The 22,136-nt window shown below is 34.2% G+C and overlaps 1 protein-coding gene across 17 annotated transcripts in view; it reads left to right on the forward strand.

The window, feature by feature from the left end:
- The window catches only part of SCN3A (sodium voltage-gated channel alpha subunit 3), an 80,777-nt gene that overhangs the window by 1,555 nt on the left and 57,086 nt on the right, over positions 1-22,136 (forward strand). For 6 of the 17 annotated variants that reach the window (XM_029225019.1, XM_029225017.1, XM_029225021.1 and 3 more), the window contains exons 2-9: positions 4,071-4,189; positions 5,804-5,893; positions 9,732-9,860; positions 10,542-10,633; positions 11,431-11,703; positions 11,900-11,963; positions 16,930-17,071; positions 18,178-18,391. In XM_029225019.1, coding sequence (XP_029080852.1) covers positions 4,071-4,189; positions 5,804-5,893; positions 9,732-9,860; positions 10,542-10,633; positions 11,431-11,703; positions 11,900-11,963; positions 16,930-17,071; positions 18,178-18,391 — 1,123 coding nt within the window. Of the gene's footprint in view, positions 1-4,070; positions 4,190-5,803; positions 5,894-9,731; positions 9,861-10,358; positions 10,451-10,541; positions 10,634-11,430; positions 11,704-11,899; positions 11,964-16,929; positions 17,072-18,177; positions 18,392-22,136 lie in introns of all 17 variants that reach the window. The other 11 variants (XM_029225016.1, XM_029225015.1, XM_029225018.1 and 8 more) reach the window with 3 other exon arrangements.

The raw sequence follows: 22,136 nt of genomic DNA on the forward strand, positions 1-22,136 counted from the left end.
GAACAAAGTTAAATAAACAGGTCCTTTCTTCTTCCTTTTAAACTAGCTTCATGAAAGGTGGCAGATAATAAATATTCATATAGTTCTAAAAATAATTTATTCCAGTACTTTACCATAGAATTGATAAAGAAAATTTTGAAATTTAGTTACTGTATTATTACACATGATGATGCTAGTGAGGCATTCCCCAAGAAACTAGAAGAAAATTCTCCTCTGAAAATTATTGATTCAAACTATATATTTGCAAAGATACCTTCAAGAGACAGGGGCATGACTGATACTCTGACATGATTAAAAGTATTTGCTACTTAAAGAAAGGAAGTGTCCTTAAGAAAGGGAACTGGTAAAATTAAGGGGGGAAAAGGAGAATAATAGAGACAAACATTAGCATTTTCCCAGGGAGACAGATCTTTAGTAGTAGCCCTGAAAGCATATTCCTCCCAGATAGTCACTTCATTGTAAAGGGGCTACACTGTACTACCTAATCAAGATGTCATCAAACATATGTTTTATTTAACTAAGTCAGCTTATTTGGACTCCACCCTCAGCAAAGAATATCTTATAATTTGTCTTCCCATAGATCTGCTTAAAGAAAAGAATGTGCTGGTTGTGCTATGGCAATTATTTCAGCCCATGTGACAGTGATATAACTGGTTGTATATAAGTAGATTGGCATTCTGATTTTATATCAGGCTTTAAAGCTTGGTTAATGTGAGTCTGCTGCTGAGAAACAGAATTATTCTCTGTGTGCTGACAAAGTCAGTTTTTATTGCCTTCCTGTCTGACAGCAAGACTTGAACCCTGATTTATTCATAATGGCCATGACCCATCTTGAGAGACATCTAGACTGTTTACTGTTGTCTGCACAGCTTTCCTTTATGAAGTGTCCATAAAGGTAAAGATTGAGGTGCTATTGAAGAAAAAGGTAGTTTGTGGTTCTTAGGATAGAAGGAACTAATATAGGAAGCTAATGGAGAAGTTCTGGAATTTAAAATACAGTATAGAGCTTGTTAATTATATGAAATAATGCAGGTGAAAGGCATTTTAAAATTGTAAAGCATTATGTAACTTTGCTTCCATCAATTAATGATACAGTTTACATACCTAATTTAATCATATGAGCAACATCACAGTGTATTTTAATGGCATTCAAATTGAACAGATAAAACTTAAGAATAGTGACAGTAATAATAATAGCTAACATTTGTTATGCTCATACTTTGTCAGGTGCTGTTGGAGTGCTTTAACTGGTATAACTTATTTAATATTCAAAGAACCAGTGAGGCAGGTACTATGTTAACCTCATTTTATAGATGGGAAGGTGAAGCCCAGAGACGTTAAGTAACTTGCCCAAAGTCACATTCCATAAGTGGTGGATTAGGATTCGAACCCAGGCAGTCAGGCTCCAGAACCAGAGCTCTTAACCACTAAGCAAAACTACATATGGTGTTTATTAATATAAGAAAAGAAAATTTTTTTAAAAAATTGGTTTTATAATTTTGAATTCTCTGATGTATGCGGTTCTACTCAGAGAATTTATTCTTGCCTCAAGTAGTAAAAATTTTAGTGAACCTGTAAAATGTGCATTTACCTGGAAAAAAGAAGCAGGCAGCATTCCAGAGTAGACAATAACCAGTTTAACATACTTCCGGATATAACATTCATCATCTTAGTAGCAATAAGTAGTACTATTTTTTTAAGTCACATCAATACTTATCATTTCTTAGAGGACTGATTTTGGAATTGACACTATTTATCTCTCTTCTATTTACGTGTCATTCTGTCAATTTTCAGTTTAGATATATCTCTCAATAACATAAGAGCCCCAAATTTCAAATGCCTTTCTTGAAATTTTTTCACTATACAGGACATTAACGTTTTATTCTTAATTTCTCAGAACTCAGAGTTTTCTTTGTGTTAGGGGCTGTTCTCCAGAAATAAACTGGTATTGTGTTCTTAAGGTCTGCTTTTTCCAGAATCAGTAAATTCATCGAAGATGCCCTTGGCATGTCGTTTTTAATCCTATTAGTACTACAAAGGCCAATCTTGTGGGAAGAGAAGAGGATTCCATGTTTTAAGGAACAGTTCATTCCTGTTCACTCTATTTTTGGAGATTTTTTCAAAATAAAATCCTCTCAATGTTACAAGTGGTTTTTTCAGGGATATTGTTTCAAAAAGGCATGAGTAAATGCACCTTAAACTATGGTAAACTTTACATGTTACTGCTGTCATTGAATGTTTAAATGGATCTAGATTGTTTGGCTATAATATTACATGATTTAATCCTGTGAATTCAAAAAATCCTTTAATGCATTTGTGCTTCAAGGGCACTCTTCCCAATGTCCACTGTCCCTTGTGGATAATCTCAGTGCTAGTAAAGAACAGTTTATTTGCCCTTGTCATAGAATTATTCAAATTTATAGAGTACAGTTCATGGAAAATGGTTGGTGAGGTCCATGGTCTTGAATACAAAAGGCCAATGTGCAGAGAAGTTGTTTTCTCTACCGTTTATACTTACAATATAAATATTTTATATTTATAAAATATAAATATTATACTCACAATATATCTATTCAAACAGAGCATGTTGTCAGTGAACATGAATGTATGGGATATAGCCCTTACTTAAAGGATAAAAACATATTATTAAGTAACTGGTTATATAGAATAGATGTCTTAAAGGTAAATGGCATCTTAAAGATAAACCCACATTTAATTAAAACAAGTGTTTATTTGCAAACCAGGCTATTAAATACTGTGGAAAAAATGGAGAAAAAGTAGTGAACAGGCTCTTTATGTTCAATGATTTATAACAACTTCTAAGCTAGTCCTCAGTGGAATGAACTCTACATGTAAATTGCTACTTGACTCTAATTACAAGCAACATGCCAATGTGCGTACATTAATGTACTAAGACTTACTGGAAAAGGGAAACAATTAGGGAGTGATCAGAAGGCAGTGTGATTTATCTGGAAAGACATGGTGGAGGAGATGATCTTGATAGCTGAGGACATTCCCAGAGAGTAGGAATTTTCAATCCTTGGCTGCATATTAGAATCACGTGAGGAAATTTTTTAACATACCATTGTTTGTGCCCATCCTCCAGAAACTGATTCAATTGTTCTCAAGTGGATCCCATATACTGGCGATTTTAAAATCACCCCAGGAAATTCTAACATGTGGACAGGACCAAGAACCTTTGATATAATAGTGGGTCATTGTAGGTGGGACCTTATTGTCAGGTCTGTTACGGACCTGAAACGGGAGGAAGTTTGCATTACATGACCTTTCAGGTGCCTCCCTCCTCTAGGATTCTATGACACTCATTTTCAGAATCAGAGGGAGAAGTTGACAGTGAGTGGAACTGGCAAGTGAATTGAATTGGCTGGAACAGAGATGCTTTGGTGGGAAAAAAATAAAAGATGATCCTAGAGAGACCTACTAGGTAATCACTGGGTAGTACAACTTAAATGGTAAATTGAAGATTATAGGTTTCAGGGAATGCCCTTTGAAATGATGTAGTTCAGCCTAACTCTTAATGCAGCTGTTCCTTCTCAGTATTACCAGCAGATCTATAGAATGAGCAAAACCAGTTTATTCAGCCTGTTTGAACATTTTAAAGTAGGACAACTACCAGAGGGAAAATAGCCTTCATAAACCTTGGAGTTAAAAGACTTGATGCAATTAAAATATTTATAAAAGATTATTTTAATAGCAGTATGTACAGAATAATCTGAAAAGTTACCAAAACTGGAGACAGATGGTAAGGCTTAGATAGACTTAGAGTCCATAAAGTTACCTTACATCTTGGTAAAAATTTTGTGTAGGATCATCAATTTGTATCAGGAAGTTGATACCTGAGAGACAGATTAGATAATAGTATATCATATCTTTATTTGTAGCTATATGTTAATTTAAGGGAGAAACATCTAACATGTTTATAGTTATGATATACAAACTGGCTTAAACAAGTTCAAACAAATCAGGTAAAAAGTTTTTTTATGTGTATAAGCTCTTCAAATAAGCCACATGTCTAATCTAGTGATTTTTTCTCATATTTTCTTTTTCAGACTTTTATAGTATTGAATAAAGGGAAGGCAATTTTCCGATTCAGTGCCACCTCTGCCTTGTATATTTTAACTCCGCTAAACCCTGTTAGGAAAATTGCTATTAAGATTTTGGTACATTCATATCCTTTTCATGTGAATTGTCTAAATGCTGTTTCTAGTAGTTGATTTTACAAAAAATGTCATTCTTTTTAAAATATATATATAAAATTTCTTTGGGATTAATGGTAACGTTGTTTAATCTGTTTTACTCATTGATTTTCTGCTATTTATAACAAGATTATTGTAGAATGACTATTATGATTCTAGAAGTAAAAAATGCTACCATGATAGTGAATGTGTAAATGAAACACATTGTGTAGTAGGAATAACAGCAAATCTACTTCAAACTTTTTATTAACCTCAATTAGACCATATATAGCCACGACTAAAGAAACATAGTCTATGGTGCTTAGTATTATTATCTATATTACCAAATGTTCAAACTTTTGTGCCTTAATTCGTTCTGTATTTTCATCACCTGGGCCTGTCCTCGCTCCCTTCCTGCCTCCCTCCTTCCTTCCTTCCTTTCTTCCCTCTTTCCTTCCTTTCTTCCCTCTTTCCTTCCTTTAGTAAATATTTTTTAAACTACTATGTGCCTATGTATCTGATTGATAATATATATTTAAAACTCATTGAACTTAAAACTACTTACAGTGATAGTCAAAATGTATATGTAAAATGACATAATAGGGGTGGATTTCAAGAAAATTCTCAACACATGATAATAAAATAGAAAGGTGATCTTCAGATGCAGTGTTCAAGAATCGGCATCTTATACAGATTCAAAACAGGCTAACATAAAAACTAAAAGAGAGACAATAGAGACAGGGTTAACCTAGAGACAGGGGAAATAGGACTGATAACCTTTTGAAGTGCATTTGAATTCTCCCATTCTATGGTTTGATACTGTAAAGTATTTACGTTTTAAAATAAAAGATTTACCTCAAAATATGTAATCATAAACTTCCTTAGAGTGAAGTCTGGATTGAGATCCTAAGGGAAATTACCATATCTAATTCTTAGGAAGGTTTAAAAACAGTGTTTGTTTAGGTATGGTGTGGACTAGATACAGGAATATAGCTAGGTGGTCAAAGTTCCCACACTCTCAAGTGAAAATAGAAAGTTAGAAAATAATACTAGCTCTTTAGCAAAAAATTGTCTCTCTCTTTATTCTTACGTTGTAAACGCTAAAGGAACAAGTTACATCACTATAAGACTGCTAGAGTTTCTAATTACAGTGGAATTCTCAATCAGTGTAATCCTCAAATATATGGGGCTGTACATTCTCAAGTGTATTACATTGCACTCATTAACCTTTTTTCTGTCAGTAGAAATTGTAAACGATACCTGAAGTATAACTTTTAGACTTATACTATAAACCTACTAAAGAATGGTCATTTCCCCTGCAGTGCAGTTTCACACAACTCACTGAAATGCAAAATTCCCATTTGCTTCAAATAGAGATCTCTTTCTATTGAATTCAGTTTTGTGAGAAAATGATGTAAAATAAAAAAGAATGGACCAAGAGTATATGACAGACTTTGAAGTTTCTTACTGTTTTTGCCATTGTTTTAAAAGAAATAAGTAAGGTTAATTTTACAGGTAACTTGTGTTGATTTTTTTTTTTTTTGTACTGGATCATTTTTAAGTGGCCATGACATTGTACTAGCATTTATTCCTTAACTATAATCTACTTTATTCAGCATGCTTATCATGTGCACTATTTTGACCAACTGTGTATTTATGACCCTGAGTAATCCTCCAGACTGGACAAAGAATGTAGAGTAAGTAGAAATAATTTCTTGGAATGAGAAATACACACTCAAATTCTCTAGCAATCTCCTTATAGTTATGGTCTGACTCATGGTTTCCACTTTTTTGAAGTCAGGCTAAACACTTTTAAGAAAAAGTTATTTCCATAATATGAAAAAAATAGAGCAAGTTCTTAGGGGACTTTTTCTCCTATGAGGTAGGTATTTCTTCTGACAAAGGATAGTATTTGTTTAAGAAAGGTTATTAATTGTATATGCTAGGTGGTAAACTAAACAATCATTTAGCATAAAAGTTAAGACTGAATCACAGTTATGCACTTTAGATAAAATATAATTACCATTTGAATAATTTTATAAATAAAATTATTTTATTCTAGTATATTACCATTATTGTTATATTCTGATAAAATAGATTTAGGTGTTTAGCTCTATATTACTATATTAGGCATTTCAGTTATATGTTATATCATTGCATTTAGGAAAAATACATTTAGGTATTTAAGTTACTTTGATGTTTAGTTATATTTCGACACATAGTTTATTTAGACAGAGGATGTGTGCTAAAACACCACAGATGTGTCCTGTAAAAAGGAAATATAGAACTACCGTATGACCCAGCAATCCCACTACTGGGCATATACCCTGACAAAACCATAATTCAAAAAGAGTCATGTACCACAATGTTCATTGCAGCTCTATTTACAATAGCCAGGACATGGAAGCAACCTAAGTGTCCATTGACAGATGAATGGATAAAGATGATGTGGCACATATATACAATGGAATATTACTCAGCCATAAAAAGAAACAAACTTGAGTTATTTGTAGTGAGGTGGATGGACCCAGAGTCTGTCATACTGAGTGAAGTAACTCAGAAAGAGAAAAACAAATACCGTATGCTAACACATATACATGGAATCTAAAAAAAAAAACCAATGGTTCTGAAGAACCTAGGGGCAGGACAGAAATAAAGACGCAGACATACAGAATGGACTTGAGGACACAGGGAGGGGGAAGGGTAAGCTGGGATGAAGTGAGAGAGTGGCATGGACATATATACACTACCAAATGTAAAATAGATAGCTAGTGGGAAGCAGCTACATAGCACAGGGAGATCAGCTCGGTGCTTTGTGACCACCTAGAGGGGTGGGATAGGGAGGGTGGGAGGGAGACGCAAGAGGGAGGAGATATGGGGATATATGTATACGTATAGCTGATTCACTTTGTTATAAAGCAGAAACTAACACACCATTGTAAAGCAATTATACTCCAATAAAGATATTTAAAAAGAAGAGAGACAGGTAAAGGGGACACTTAAATATTATTATTTGAATATGCAGTTTTCTCTTTTTAAAGTCATTTTTAGAGATGACTATATCCATTATGAAAAGTCTTAGCTTTACAAAAGCTTTTGACTTACACGGTTTAGTTGGGAAACTTTGCACAGGTTTCTGATCAATTATCTCTAGTCAGTTGACAGCAAGGCAGCAGGAAAACAAGCAAAATATTAGTGGTTACAGCCAAAAAACAAAACAAAACAAAGAAACAAACAAACAAAAAACCACACAAAAAAACAGAGTCCAATGCAAAGAGAAGTCAGTCCCGACATGAAAATAGAAGTCACTGATAGCAGAAACCGTCCCTGTACAAAGAGGTAGCATACTCAGAAGGCCTGAGGACCATATTGTATAGTGAAGGTTGTTATGTAAGGCAAGGCACTTCTATGGACATCAAAATTACAGGGGAAAATAAAACACCTTGTAAAATGGACAGAATCAACAATATGATTAAGAGCCTAGTGGGGGTACAGCCAAGAAAAATCAAGATCCCCTTGATTCTCACTGACCTGTTCAATCTAGTTTGCTAATAGGTACATCTGAACACCCATTCTGTGCAGAGCTGTCTCAAATGTTAAGTTCTAAGACCTCTCTTCCTTGGATAGCTATCACACTCACCATACACTCCAAATGTCCCCACAAATTTTCTTCCTTTTCCAAAACAGGAATAGGAGCAGGGACTTTAATCTTGTTTCTAGTCTGTAGATAACTTAGAATTGCTTAAGCATAAACCACAGGGCACTAACCATCAATAGGATAAACAGAACATACATGGGAGCTGTCTCATGCCTTTTGCAATGCCAGGTAACTCTCCAAACAGAAATGTCATGGTGATTATATGTAATACACAAAGATCCAAACCAAAACACAAGTAACCATAAGCTTGGCATTGTAAATTATGTCTTCCTAATAAAGTCAGCTACTTCATAATAAGTAAAGATAGCAGTTATACTTACTCCTCATGAAATTAATTGAATTGTTTAAAAAAGGAAGACTTAGGAAAACTAGACGTGAAGATTTCTGCATACATTTTCCTTTGATTTCTTTGTTCCCTCATAAGAGAGAAATTTCTACAGAAAAAAAAAATGCGAAAATAACTCTCCTAACTTTTTTCACATATAAAATACTAGTAGGCTAGAAAAGATAATGAATTTTAATGAAAGTAAATTAAATCTTTGTGGCTTGAGAGGAGTAATCTGAAGAACAAACTTAGATTGTACTTTTAAAAAGAATCCACTGTTGAAAAACAAGTACTCTCTCCCAACTATTTTTGGAAGAAACAGAAATAACTTGTATTGTCAACACTCAAAGGAGAGAGGGCTAGAAATTCACTACCAAACAACAAATGGAAAAGTCTTTCACCATTTTGGAGGCTGAAACTTGAATTTGAGCATGTTTAAATGATTTGGCCCAATTGCATAGTAACTGATGAGAGGTTAGATTCAGGAATTTTGGTATCCCTGAATTTTGGTAATTTTGGTAATTGTGTAAACACACACACAGAAAATACTAATGCACTGGAAGTTTTTTAATGAATATGTATATATACATATATAGATATATATATATATATTTGGTGAATATATGTGTGTGTGTGTGTATATATATATATATATATATATAGAGAGAGAGAGAGAGAGAGAGAGAGAGAGAGAAAAGCAGATTTATAACTTTATGCCTGAATCTTAAGGATAAAAAGGGGAAGTAGGGCTTCCCTGGTGGCACAGTGGTTGAGAGTCTGCCTGCTGATGAAGGGGACACGGGTTCATGCCCCGGTCCGCCGGAACCATGAGCCATGGCCGCTGAGCCTGTGTGTCCGGATCTTGTGCTCCGCAATGGGAGAGGCCACAACAGTGAGAGGCCCGCATACCGCAAAAAAAAAAAAAAAAAGGGGAAGTACATTTTCTAGATTAGACATGTAAAATATCCCCCCAAATTATTTTAATCATTAAGAAATCTGAGTGAAATATTTTATTATAAATAAACAAATCCAAGAAATGTTACCTCTAGAGCTATAATGTCCAATGAGCTATAATGTCCAATAAGCCACATGCAGCTATTGAAACTTGAAATTTGGCTAGTCTTAATTGTTGAAAGGATAACATTTTAGATATATTGGTTTAAATAAAATATAATATGCAAACTAAGTTTACTCATTCCTTCTTACTTTTTTATTTGGTTACTAGAAATTTAAAAACTACATATGTAGCTTGTATTATATTTCATTTGGACAGTGTTGCTCTAGCAGATCAAGCTTGATAAATATCCATAAAACACATGAAACTATTATTCTAAAACCTAAATATTTAAACAAGATCAGATTCTTTGTGGAAGATATTATCTCTTCAGTTTAACCCTTTACTCAAGCTCATAAGATTAAACTAGCAGGTTTTTTTTGTAAGTGGAAATAAGGAACAAGGCCTTAGTGAAGTGAAAAACCACAAAAGGATAGAATTTGCTATATTTTAACAGTTCAAACGAAGCAGTTAATTTTTGTTTGGATGTTTTCCTAGGTACACATTCACTGGAATCTATACCTTTGAGTCACTTATAAAAATCTTGGCAAGAGGGTTTTGCTTAGAAGATTTTACATTCCTTCGTGATCCATGGAACTGGCTGGATTTCAGTGTCATTGTGATGGCGTGAGTATTTTTGAAAACATGTTAAGCTCAAAGGAATGAAAATAGTTGCAGCATAAATCAGGTAGTTGTGACATATTTTTAAAGTAGAGTTTGCTTATAAGCCAAATTAACTATATGCCTCATATATTTTGAGAATACATATTAGAATATATATTGCAAGGTAAATATATCTGGTAAATGAGCAATAAATGGAATTACCTTCATGCCATATAGTCTTCTACTTCATCAAAGTGAAGTTATTCATTGACTATAATTTAATACCACCAACTGTACTTCGATTAGTTTTGTAAACAAACTTGTTCATATTAGTGAAAACTGCATTGAAATAAAGCAGCAATATTTTATTCCGTAAAGGCAGCTGTTAGCACATGGCACCCTGAAGTCTATAGCATTTCCATAAAACTCAAGGGGCTCTATATGCCAAACCAAACCACTTTTCATTCTTTATTTAGTATAAATTTTTCCAAAACTATCAGTAACTCTGATTTAATTCTACAGGTATGTAACAGAATTTGTAAGCCTAGGCAATGTTTCAGCCCTTCGAACTTTCAGAGTCTTGAGAGCTCTGAAAACTATTTCTGTAATCCCAGGTAAGAAGAAACTGGTGTAAGATGGTAGGCCCCTTATATCTCCAACTTTTCTTTTGTGTTATTGTGTTTGTGTGTGAACTCCCTATTACAGATATGTGACAGAGTTTGTGGACCTGGGCAATGTCTCAGCGTTGAGAACATTCAGAGTTCTCCGAGCACTGAAAACAATTTCAGTCATTCCAGGTGAGAGCTAGCTTAAACACCGAGGCTGACTTTAAATACACTGTAATAATATTGAGGTTGAAATTACACTTATAACATTAGCCTTGTTGCTTATTGTTTGTCATCTTCAAGAATGCCAAATGAAATTGCATGTTTATTTATAAAGTCAGCCTTTGAGTTTAACAGAGAATTGCATGAGGTGTCTATAAAAAATACTGGTTTTGCTCTCTTTCTCACCCACTTTTTTTTGCATTTACGGTGCAATGTTTTCTTTTTCTTACATTCTAAAAAAGCTTTGCTACCATGGCTTTACTAACTGATTTAGATTTTACCATTTACCGCAGATCTATTTTGAAAGTGGATCTCCTCTTATAAAGGAGCAAAGATTATTATTGAACAGCATGTACATGGCATGGGATTTTTATTATTTTAAAATTCTTTCCTCCTCTAAATCATTGCTACTTGGAAGCTAGTATTAAAAAATTGTTGGAGAGAAACAGCCTCATGAAACACAAAATCTGAAGTGTAAAACAACTGCAAGTTTGCCTTTACATGTTCGTGGCAGCACATAAAACCACACATTAAGAAAACCTCCTGCCTAGATATTTACACCTTTATTTTAAACCTCCAGAAATCACACTGATCATAAATAAAATCTGCTCTTCATCCATTTCCCAAACCATCTGGCTGTCCATAAAGCTTTGGTGTCTAAAGAAACAAACAATTGTTTGTGGGGAAAGAGAACGTGTATGACTATTAAGAAGACATTGTGGCTTATGACACTCTTCCTCAGCTGACCTATCCTTCTCTCTCCTCAGGTTTAAAGACCATCGTGGGTGCCCTGATCCAGTCTGTGAAGAAGCTTTCTGACGTCATGATCTTGACTGTGTTCTGTCTGAGCGTGTTTGCTCTAATTGGTCTGCAGCTGTTCATGGGCAACCTGCGGAATAAATGTTTGCAATGGCCCCCAAGCAATTCTGCTTTTGAAACCAACACCACCTCCTTCTTTAATGGCACAATGAATTCAAATGGGACATTTGTTAATGTAACAATGAGCACATTTAACTGGAAGGATTACATTGAAGAGGAAGGTAAGCAAGATTGCTCCATTGTTAATCTCAGTGTTGCTGAATGAGTTTTCAACTATAAATAGTTGAGGCTGTGGGCTTGAAGCCATCTTTGTAAATTGGTGTCCACTTTGGAAATAACTGAACTAAACAAATTCTCATTTGTTCCTGATGGCAATAGGATTGATATGAAATGAAAGTTTATTCTTTATATTAACAGGTCACTTTTATGTTTTGGATGGACAAAAAGACCCTTTACTCTGTGGAAATGGCTCAGATGCAGGGTAAGGATAACTTTTTTTTAAAGATGTAGAACACTTTGGAAAAAAAGCAAATAGGAAAAATATACCGGGGTAGCCTTACATGTGTATAATAAAGAGTGGTACTGCCTACCTAGGAAGTACCTTCTCTGTCTTAATTGGATTGGTATCAATTCTAAACTCACAGCCATTAAAATCATCCCTTTGGGTGAAGAACTGTCATCAAGAATTTGACAGTTAGGATGTACCTGAATTATTGCTCCAAGTGTGAAGGCCCAGCATCTGTCTTGTCTGTAAACCCATCAGAGCCATTTAAGAATTACAGGGAAGGAAACATAAGATGGGTACATTTTGATTGATGTGAGGATGTATTGATGGGATAAGTTTTGCTGTGGCTAGAAATGATCCAGACTGTAACATGGTCTTCAGGGTGCAAACCCAGTTGGGAAACTGCTTTGAGAGACTTAGGTATTCTTGAAATAGCATGAAATCCTGTGTGCAAGGAAGCCACGTGGCAGATGTATGTCAAAGGCATGTTTGAGTCTGCATCTGCATATTTTACAGTTTTTTTCACATTCTACAATAAGAGATGCTGTAATGTCTTAGCTATCCTGCTAGTCTCTCATACTTAACATATTTTGCCAAGAGTATTATAAATTAATTTTAAATCAGGGTAGAGAGTGAATTTCTTAGAAGCCAAGGGATAGCAATAGTAAGTGACTCTTAGATCACAGAACTTACACAGAACATATTTTGAGTCATCCTAGAAAATGGGAAACTGGTGTGGTCATAAAGGTTTAAGAGGGTTACTGAAACCATATACCAGTCACAGAGATGGAATTTGGGGGAAATTTTTTTTCCTGATAGTTTTCTCAAACTTTGGTAGGAGAACATGGTGAATAAGAGCATAGGTTCTACAGTTTATGTATACCTGGGTTCAAATCCTACCTCCACCATTTAAAATCTCTTTGACCTTGGAAAAGTGTCCAAAGCTCTCTGTATTTGAGTTTATTTATTTCTAAAATGAAGAGAGTAATATCATCTCTCCCTTGGGGCTATTATGGTGATTAATTACTTAATACATATAAATCACTTGGACTAGCACCTGGTCCATCAAAAACATTTATTGCATGTTAGCTATTGTTTTTATTATTACGGTTAAAAACCTAGATGAAATTTTGGATAAGGTTGGTTAATGCATACTTTATCCCTACTAAACCATACTAATCCCTTCCCTTTATTGAGTACCTGCTATGGGTCAGGTAATTTACATGGTAAAATTGACCGTCACTCTATTGTTAAATGTCAAATAAAATTCTAAAGAAATCTATGCAACTTCAATACTGCCTATAAGACTATAGTCATTAAGACAATATGGTATTGGGAAATAGTAGCTATAGATCAATGAAACAGAGCAGACAGGCAAAAAAATAGACCACAAAAAATGTTGTCACCTAGTTTTTGACAAAGAAGAAAATGCAATTCAATAGAGACAGGAAAATTTTTTCAAAAAATGGTGCTAAAACAATTGGTGATCCATATGCAATAAAATGAATCTAGATACAGCTTTACACCCTACACAAAAATTAACTCAAAACTAATCATAAACCTAAATGTAAAATACAAAATTATTAAAATTCTTTAAGAAAACATAGAATAAAAGCTACATGACTTTGGAATTTGTGATGAGTTTTTAAATGCAACCCCAATAGCACAGTCCATGAAAGAAATAATTGATAAGTTGGACTTTATTAAAATTAAAAGCTTCTGCTCTGCAAAGACACTGTAAAGGGAGTGAAAAGACAAGCCATAGAGTGGGAAAAAGTATTTGCAAAACACATATCTGATAAAGGACTTGTATCCAAAATAAACTAAGCACCCTTAAAACTCAAAAAAGCAAGGAAATAACCCAATTTAAAAATGGGCAAAACTCTGAACAGACACCTTACAAAAGAATATACACAGATAGCTAATATGGATATATAAAGATGCTCAACACCTTTTGTCACTAGGGAGTTGAAAGTAAAACAATAATGAGTTACTATATACTACTATATAGCTATTAGAATGACAGAATTTTTTTTAAAAAACTGAAAATACCAACTGCTGGTGAAGATGCAGAACAGGAATTTTCATTCATTCATTGCTGGTTGGAATGCAAAATAGTACCGCCATATTAAAAGACAATTTGGCAGTTTCTTACAAAATAAACACAGTCTTACCATACAACTCAGCAACTGCCCTACTAAATATCTAGCTAATTAATTTGAAAATTTATATCCACACAAAATCCTGATATGAATATTTATAGCAGCTGCATTCATAATCACAAGAAACTGGAAGCAATCAAGTTATCCCTCAAGAAGTGAGTAAACAAACTGTGGTATACTCATACAATGAAATATTACTGAGTAATAAAAAGAAATGAGCTATCAAGCCATAAAAACATTGATGAACCTTAAATGCATATTAATAAGTGAAAAAAAGCCAATCTGAAAAAGCTACATTCTGTATAATTCCAATTACATGACATTCTGAAAAAGATACACAATAGAGATGATAAAAAGATCAATGTTTTCCAGGGGTTCAGGGTAGGGCCTTGACTGGTTGATGCATAGGGGATTTTGTAGGGTGGAGAAACTATTCTGTATGATTCTGAAATGGTGAACGTTAAGCATTTGTCAAATTCATAGAACTTTACAGCACAAAGACTGAACAGTATAAGCAAAAAAAAAAAAATCTTACGTGAGGTTTAGGGATCCCAGGTTGAAACACAGAATGTGACAAAGGTATCTAAATATATTTTAAAATATAAAATAACCTCACTGAAGGAGGGGAATAGGTGCTAATCTAAGAAACTTTAGAAATGAATGGAGCCTGTAAGACTAAGGCAAAAGGAACTGTACTCTATTTGATAAAGCTGTTTTCCATGATAATATGGATTAACAATACTGAAACAATTATACATGTATACTGGTACTGAACAATTAAGTATATAGATAGCAGATGACAGAAGCCAGGTTTCTCACTTTTGGAGTGAGGGGTTACAGATAAGCAAAGGGAGGAGGATCAATCCAGAATGATCCCATAGTAATGAAATAAAGTTGGAGAAATGAGTATGACCATATATTTAGCTTAATCTAGGCACATACAAAAATATATACATATGGTATTAGAAAGCAAGATCTGGGTGCTGTGTTTATTACCAAGGCAGTGTCATTGCTTCTAGGCCCTCAGCTGGCAGAGCGAGGAGATATATGTGTATACACAAACACATACACACACTAATCATAATTTCTAATGCTGTTCTTCAATAAAAGAGCAAAGGCTCCTTGGAGAAATGGCTGATTCTAGGACTGGGGCAGAAAATATAAAAGATGATCCTGGAGCATCTTGTAGTTCCAGAATGTAAGAAAGTGCTGAAAAACAAACAAAAACAAAACACACACCTCCATGGGTTGTGGCAAAGACATACAGGAGTCAAGTGAAAAAGCTCCCAATGGCCAAAACTGGAACAATTTGAGCAAAAAGTTACAATAATTATATTATAAATATAATTGTATAATTCAAAGTATAAAATGAATATCCATGAGTATATACGTATATAAATAACTGATTGAATAAATAGATAAATGAGAGATAATAGATAAATCTCATGCAGAAGAATTCCAAATAATTTCTGTACATACTCCACTCTTAAGAAGGTGGATCATAACTCCCTGCACCTTATGTATAGGCTGCACATAATGACTTTATTCCAAAGAGTGCAGTATGGAAAAAGAAGAAAAAACAAGAGTAGATTTACAGTGGAGAAACCTGACAAACACTATCTCACCTGACAAACACTATCTCAAGTCAGGTGATGAAAGTTAGCATCAACAGTGATAAGTCATACTGATAGCATGTACTCTTGATATGATGTAAGGATAATAATATTTTACGTCTGTGGTCTTCCTCCCAAAAAATCCATAACCTCAATATCTAATCATGAGAAAAACATCAGACAAATCCCAAATGAAAGATATTCTTCAAAATACCTGACCAGTATTCCTCAAAAATGTCAAGGTAATCAGGAACAAGGAAAAGTCTGATAAACTGTCACAGCCAAGAGGAGCCTAATGAGACATGATGACTAAATGTAATGTGCATCCTGGATGGGATCCTGGAACATAAAAAGGATATTAGGGAAAAACGGAGAAAATATGACTAAATTATGAACTTTGGTTAATAATGATATATCAATTTTTTTTTTTTTGCAATACGTGGGCCTCTCACTGTTGTGGCCTCTCCCGTTGTGGAGCACAGGCTCCGGACGCGCAGGCTCAGCGGCCATGGCTCACGGGACCAGCCGCTCCGCGGCATGTGGGATCTTCCCGGACTGGGGCACGAACCCGTGTCCCCTGCATCAGCAGGCGGACTCTCAACCACTGCGCCACCAGGGAAGCCCAATAATAATATAGCAATATTGATTGAAATGTACCATACCAACATAAGATGTTAATTATATGGGAAACTAGGCATGGGATAAATGGGAAGTCTCTGTACTCTCTTTGCAATTTTTCTGCACATCTATAATTATTCTAAAATGTAAGTTTTATTTTAGGAATTTTTATAGAAGTGACTAATGAAGTAACTCATTAAGTTGTTCCCTACCTTTTGGTGGTTTTCTGACTTTTCATTTTTAATCACTGATTCTTGCCACTTTGAAAAGAAAGGTGTCAGAGGCAAAAAAAATGTGTGGTTGCTGCCTCTCTGCCATTCTAAATGTCTATAAATGATTCCTCACACCTAAGTTTTCTATTGATTTTCCTAATAAATTTCATCTGATAACAGTTTCACTGTGAACAATTATCTAAAGTGTTCTGGAAATGAAGGCAAGCAAATTCATCACAGACAGCAACTCTGGGTTTTGACAATTCCTATAAATTAATATGGATTGAAATAGCTATAATTGCTCTGCTGACCCCAGCTCCATTTCTGTCTCTTGCAGCCAGTGTCCGGAAGGATACATCTGTGTGAAGGCTGGTAGAAACCCCAACTATGGCTACACAAGCTTCGACACTTTTAGCTGGGCTTTCTTGTCTCTATTTCGACTCATGACTCAAGACTACTGGGAGAACCTTTACCAGTTGGTAAGTGTATTAGTCCCTTTGGGTTGCTATAACAAAATGCCATAACAGAAATACATTTCTCACAGTTCTGGAGGCTGGGGAGTCCAAGATCAAGACACCAGCATGATCGCATTCTGACAAGAGCCCTCTTCCCGGTTCATAAGCTGACATCTTCTTGCTGTGTCATCACTCAGAGGAAGGGGTTAGGGATTTCTCTGGAGTCTCTTTTTATTAGGCACTCTTTTTATTAGCCCATTCATGTGGGCTCCACTCTCATGACCTAAACACCTCCCAGAGGCCACACCTTCTAATAGCATCACAATGGGCATTAGGATTTCAACATACGAATTTGAGCGGGGGGTGGGGGACACACACATTCAGAGCACAGCAGAAAGGTTCAAACATGCATGAAAGTTAAATTTATGAACATATATGAAATGACTAGTATAGATATTTGTTTATAATACTCTAGAATACAGAGAAGAGTACAGCATAAAGCAAGTGTGCCTAGGATCTCAATTGTTCATTCACTCAGTACATGTATATTGAGATTCTTTGATGACAAGCATTCTGCTAGGGGCTATGGAGGATGCAGAGAATGTTCATGACTTTGAGTTTATAATATAGTTGTGGATTTAACAAGAACATGTGAAAAGATTTTGAAATTCAATTATATAAAAATTTCAAATTAAACCTAAGGTTAATTGGAGGTAGAAGAGGAGGGAAGAAAGATGTTATCTCTAGATGATGTGGAGAGTAGTAACTCCATTGAAAGGAATTAAAAATAGTGTCCTTACTTGTAATATTGCCCCACATTATAGACTCTAAGAAAAGCATTTTAGTAGTGCTCAAATACATATCCAGTATATACTAATTTGAAATGTGTATGCTTACATCAAATGACACTACAATCAAGCCTCAAATAATTTAACTATTATTTGTGTGTCTGTGTGTGTCTGTGTGTGTGTGTGTGTGTGTGCATTTTAACACCAAATAAAATCTTGGTCAAAATACATTGAATGCTAAAAAGCATTTGTCTTCTGACTGTCTAATGATGCTAATCCGATCTTTATTTGGGGACATTTTATAAAATATTGTTGAAATTTATCTTTTTTTTTTTTCCCCAGACGTTACGTGCTGCTGGAAAAACATACATGATATTTTTTGTCCTGGTGATTTTCTTGGGCTCTTTTTATTTGGTGAATTTGATCCTGGCTGTGGTAGCCATGGCCTATGAAGAACAGAATCAGGCCACCTTAGAAGAGGCAGAACAGAAAGAGGCTGAATTTCAGCAAATGCTCGAACAGATTAAAAAGCAACAGGAAGAAGCTCAGGTACTAAGTGATAATAAGCAAAGCTGCTTTATTATTATCATTGTTATTATTATTTAGTTTTAAGTAGGAATATTGTTGTACCATAGAGGTCAAACTGGAACTGGCTTTTCATTTGGCATACAGGCATTGTCATTAGAAAAGAGAAAGCTATTCAAACATAAAATTGTTTCCTAAGTTAGAGTCAGAGTAGCTTTTTAGATATTATAGATAAGGAAATTAGCTCAGGGTAGAAAACATATTCAGAATAAGGTTAAATATGCAATTGTCGCATGAAAACTCAGGGGAGATTTTGATTTTCAGTTTAATGTAGAAAATATACATAATGGATATTTCCAACTATTCCTGTTTTACCCCTAATTACAACATTTGAAGTTTTATTCTATAGTTGATTGATCTCAAATGTGAACAAGAAAACTTTATGCATACCTAACTTTAACCATTCTTTGGAATTTCTATAGCACAACAGGATATCAGGATATCAGGAAGGCATCTGCTATTAGATTCCAACTTTAAATTCTCATTAATATTAAAGGACGTTTGGGCTAGGGCCATAGTGAATGGGGCATTCATGTCTTGAGGAAAAGAGAGAGAAAAACAGTACTTTATTTAAAGAAAAAAACATAAATTGAAGGTGAAAGTCATGGGAAGACAAAGCGAAATCCGATTCACTTCAGTAAGAATTATAGATCCTCTATGTCTTCACCAACATTTGGTATGATCAGTCTTATTAACCATTCTACTAGGTATTTCACTGATGTCTTATTTTGCATTTTCTTAATTATTAAGGAATCTGAGCATCTTTTCATGTTTTGATTTTCTATCTGTATGGCTTCTATTGTAAAGTGGATATTCAAATATTATGCCCATTTTTTAGCTGGGTTGTTTGTTTTCTTATTATTGAGTTTGAGTAGTTTTAATATATAAATAAGTCCTTTAGTCCTTCATGATATCTATGCTTTGCAAATATTTCTCCCAGTCTGTAATTTGTCTTTCATTCTCCTAACTGTACTTTTCCCAGGTAAGAGTTTTTAACTTTGATGAAGTACAGTTTATCAAACTTTTTTTTCTGTTTGAAAAAACAGAAATATAGAAATTTGATCAAATTCTCTTTGATCATGCTTTTGGTGTTGCATCTAAGAAATTTCTGCCAAATCAAAATCACAAATATTTTCTCCTAATTTTTCTTCTGAAATTTTTATAGTTTTATGTTTTGTATTTAGGTCAATGACCCATTTTAAGTTAATTTTTGTGTAAGGTGGTGTGATTTATGTGTTGAGGCTTTTTTTGCATATGGATATCTAATTATTCCAGCACCACTTGTTGAACGAAATATCTTTGCTCCACTAAACAGCCACTGAACCTTTGTCAAAAATCAATTGTCCATATGTGAGTGAGTCTATTTCTGGATTCTATCCTATTCAATTGATTTGTTTGCTTCTCTTTGTACCAAAACTGCACTCTCTTAATCACTGTAGCTATTTAATAGCTACAGTCTTGAAATCAGATAGTCTTTTTCAAGACTTTTTTGACTATTCCAGGTCAAATATATTTTAAAAATGTATAGCTTCATATAAGTTTTAGAATCAGCTTGTCAATTCAGTATGGATAGTTTCTATTGTTATGTCTTCAAATTTATCATCTTTTCTCCTGCAACACTGGATTTGCCATTAATCCCATCCACTGTATTTTTCATCTCAGACATTATAGTTTTCATCTCTAAAAGCTTGATCTGCATCTCTTTTATATCTCCCACACAGCTAACATTTTGAACATACACAATACAGTTATAATAACTGTTTAGAGTCCTAAAGTCCTTGTCTGCTAATTCTAACATCTGTGTCAGATCTTGGTCAATTTTCATAATTTATTCATTTTTGGTTACATATTCCTGATTTTTTTTTGCATTTCTGACAATCTTCAATTAAATTCCAGACGTCTGAAACTTTACCTTTTGGGGTGCTGGATATTGTTGTATTCCTATAAAAATTCTCAATCCTTGTTTGGGAGCATAGTTAAATTACTTATAAACAGTTTGATCCTTTCCATCTTCAAACCTTTGAAGATTTGTTAGGTAGAACTTCGAATTTTATCTAAGGCTAATTATTCCCTACTACTAAGTGAAAATCCTTCTGAAAATTCTACCCAATGGCCCATTCATATAGTGTCTTCAAAACCACTGTTACATGTATTTAGTCTGTTTTAGTGGTTGTTTCAGAGGAAGAGCAAATCTGAGCTGTTACTATATCTTGATCAGAAGCAGAAGTCCAAATAACTTTTGTGCATAGTGATTTTTCTCAGATGGATGTTTCCAAATATTTGAAGCATTATTCGAACGTCAGTAAATCCTTGGAATCTTCGTCTTACCATTGGGTACAGAGCAGTATCATGGTTATAGTTTATTGAGTTTTATAAGAAAAGCCATAAACAAATTTGGTGATTCTTGAAAATCTTATAAAGTATACATCATGCTTGCCATAAATTTCTATATTTCAAGTATCTAAGAGTTTATTCCAGGTCACTACAAATAAAACACATTTGTAAGATAATGAAATAAGATAGCTATTTGCAGGGCAAAGAATTTCTTCATTTTGAAGCTTAAATAAATGTTATAGGAAATAATATACATGTATACATATAGATAGATAATGCACAGTTGTATTTTAAAGCATTGGATTATTCTATTATCATTTATAAAAAAAGACAAAGCGATGTGCTTGAAAATACTAAACAGACATACAGTACTGGGGTAAGAATGTACTCTGAAATTCAGCCACTTTAGGGAAAATATGGCATCAATTAAAAGAGTATAATCTTTTAAATTTAGCAGTAAAAGTGCACTATGTCTAACAGAAGTTTAAAGAACTTAATTATCTCTATCCTAATTAGGTCAGCTAAAAAAATGTCAGTTCTTTTCACTTAAAAGTCAGTTATTGGATTACAGTGATCAAATCATGATTTGACTCAGCTTTAGCTTCATACATAAAAAAAAATTATACTGATTCCAGGGTATCTTATCCCAGTGTTTTAATATTGACTGGGATGGCACAGGACTAAGTTAATTTTACTTCCTTATTGACAATGCAGTTGGTAATGACCAATAAATAGCCAGTGTTCAAGGAGAGGAGGGAGTGGAGGCAGGTTGGGGGGTGGACTTAGTCCACCCATGAGATCACTGGTGCTCCAGTGTAATGTGAGTCTTGCTAACCACCTCTGACTCTTCAAAAGCTACTATCTAGCTAATGACTTCATGAAGCCTAGCATCATTTCCATTTTTATTTAATAACTGTTGAAGGACCTCCTAGTGCTAGTCATTGTTTAGACATGAAAAAAAATTTTCGTATTCAGCTCAGTGGATTCACAAACCAAGTACAACTTTAAAAGACAGAGAGAGAAAAGCCAACAAAGAAAGAAATGCTTTGTCCTATACCGTCATATTTGTGTTCGGCATTTAATTTGTGATCTTTAAACGTCTAATAGTGCCCAACATAGCATATTCCATAGCAGTATATATTGGTCTGATAGGAAAAATTTAGGAGTAAGCTTTGGGGCAAAATTAGAAATAGTGGCATTTAAGAGATCCAATATAATTAGGGGTAGAATTGTAATAAGTATAGTTAATGTCTTGTAGTTTTAAAATGGGATTTAAAAACTGGATCTTATGTTTACAGTGAAGTATAATCACACATAGTCATGTGGTTTTATTTTTTAAGGACACACAGATACAGTAAGTTATAGAGCCTATTTTGAATCAC

The sequence above is a fragment of the Monodon monoceros genome, unplaced genomic scaffold, assembly GCF_005190385.1.
Source record: "Monodon monoceros isolate NGI ecotype Baffin Bay Population unplaced genomic scaffold, NGI_Narwhal_1 Super_Scaffold_16, whole genome shotgun sequence".
NCBI lineage: Eukaryota > Metazoa > Chordata > Mammalia > Artiodactyla > Monodontidae > Monodon > Monodon monoceros.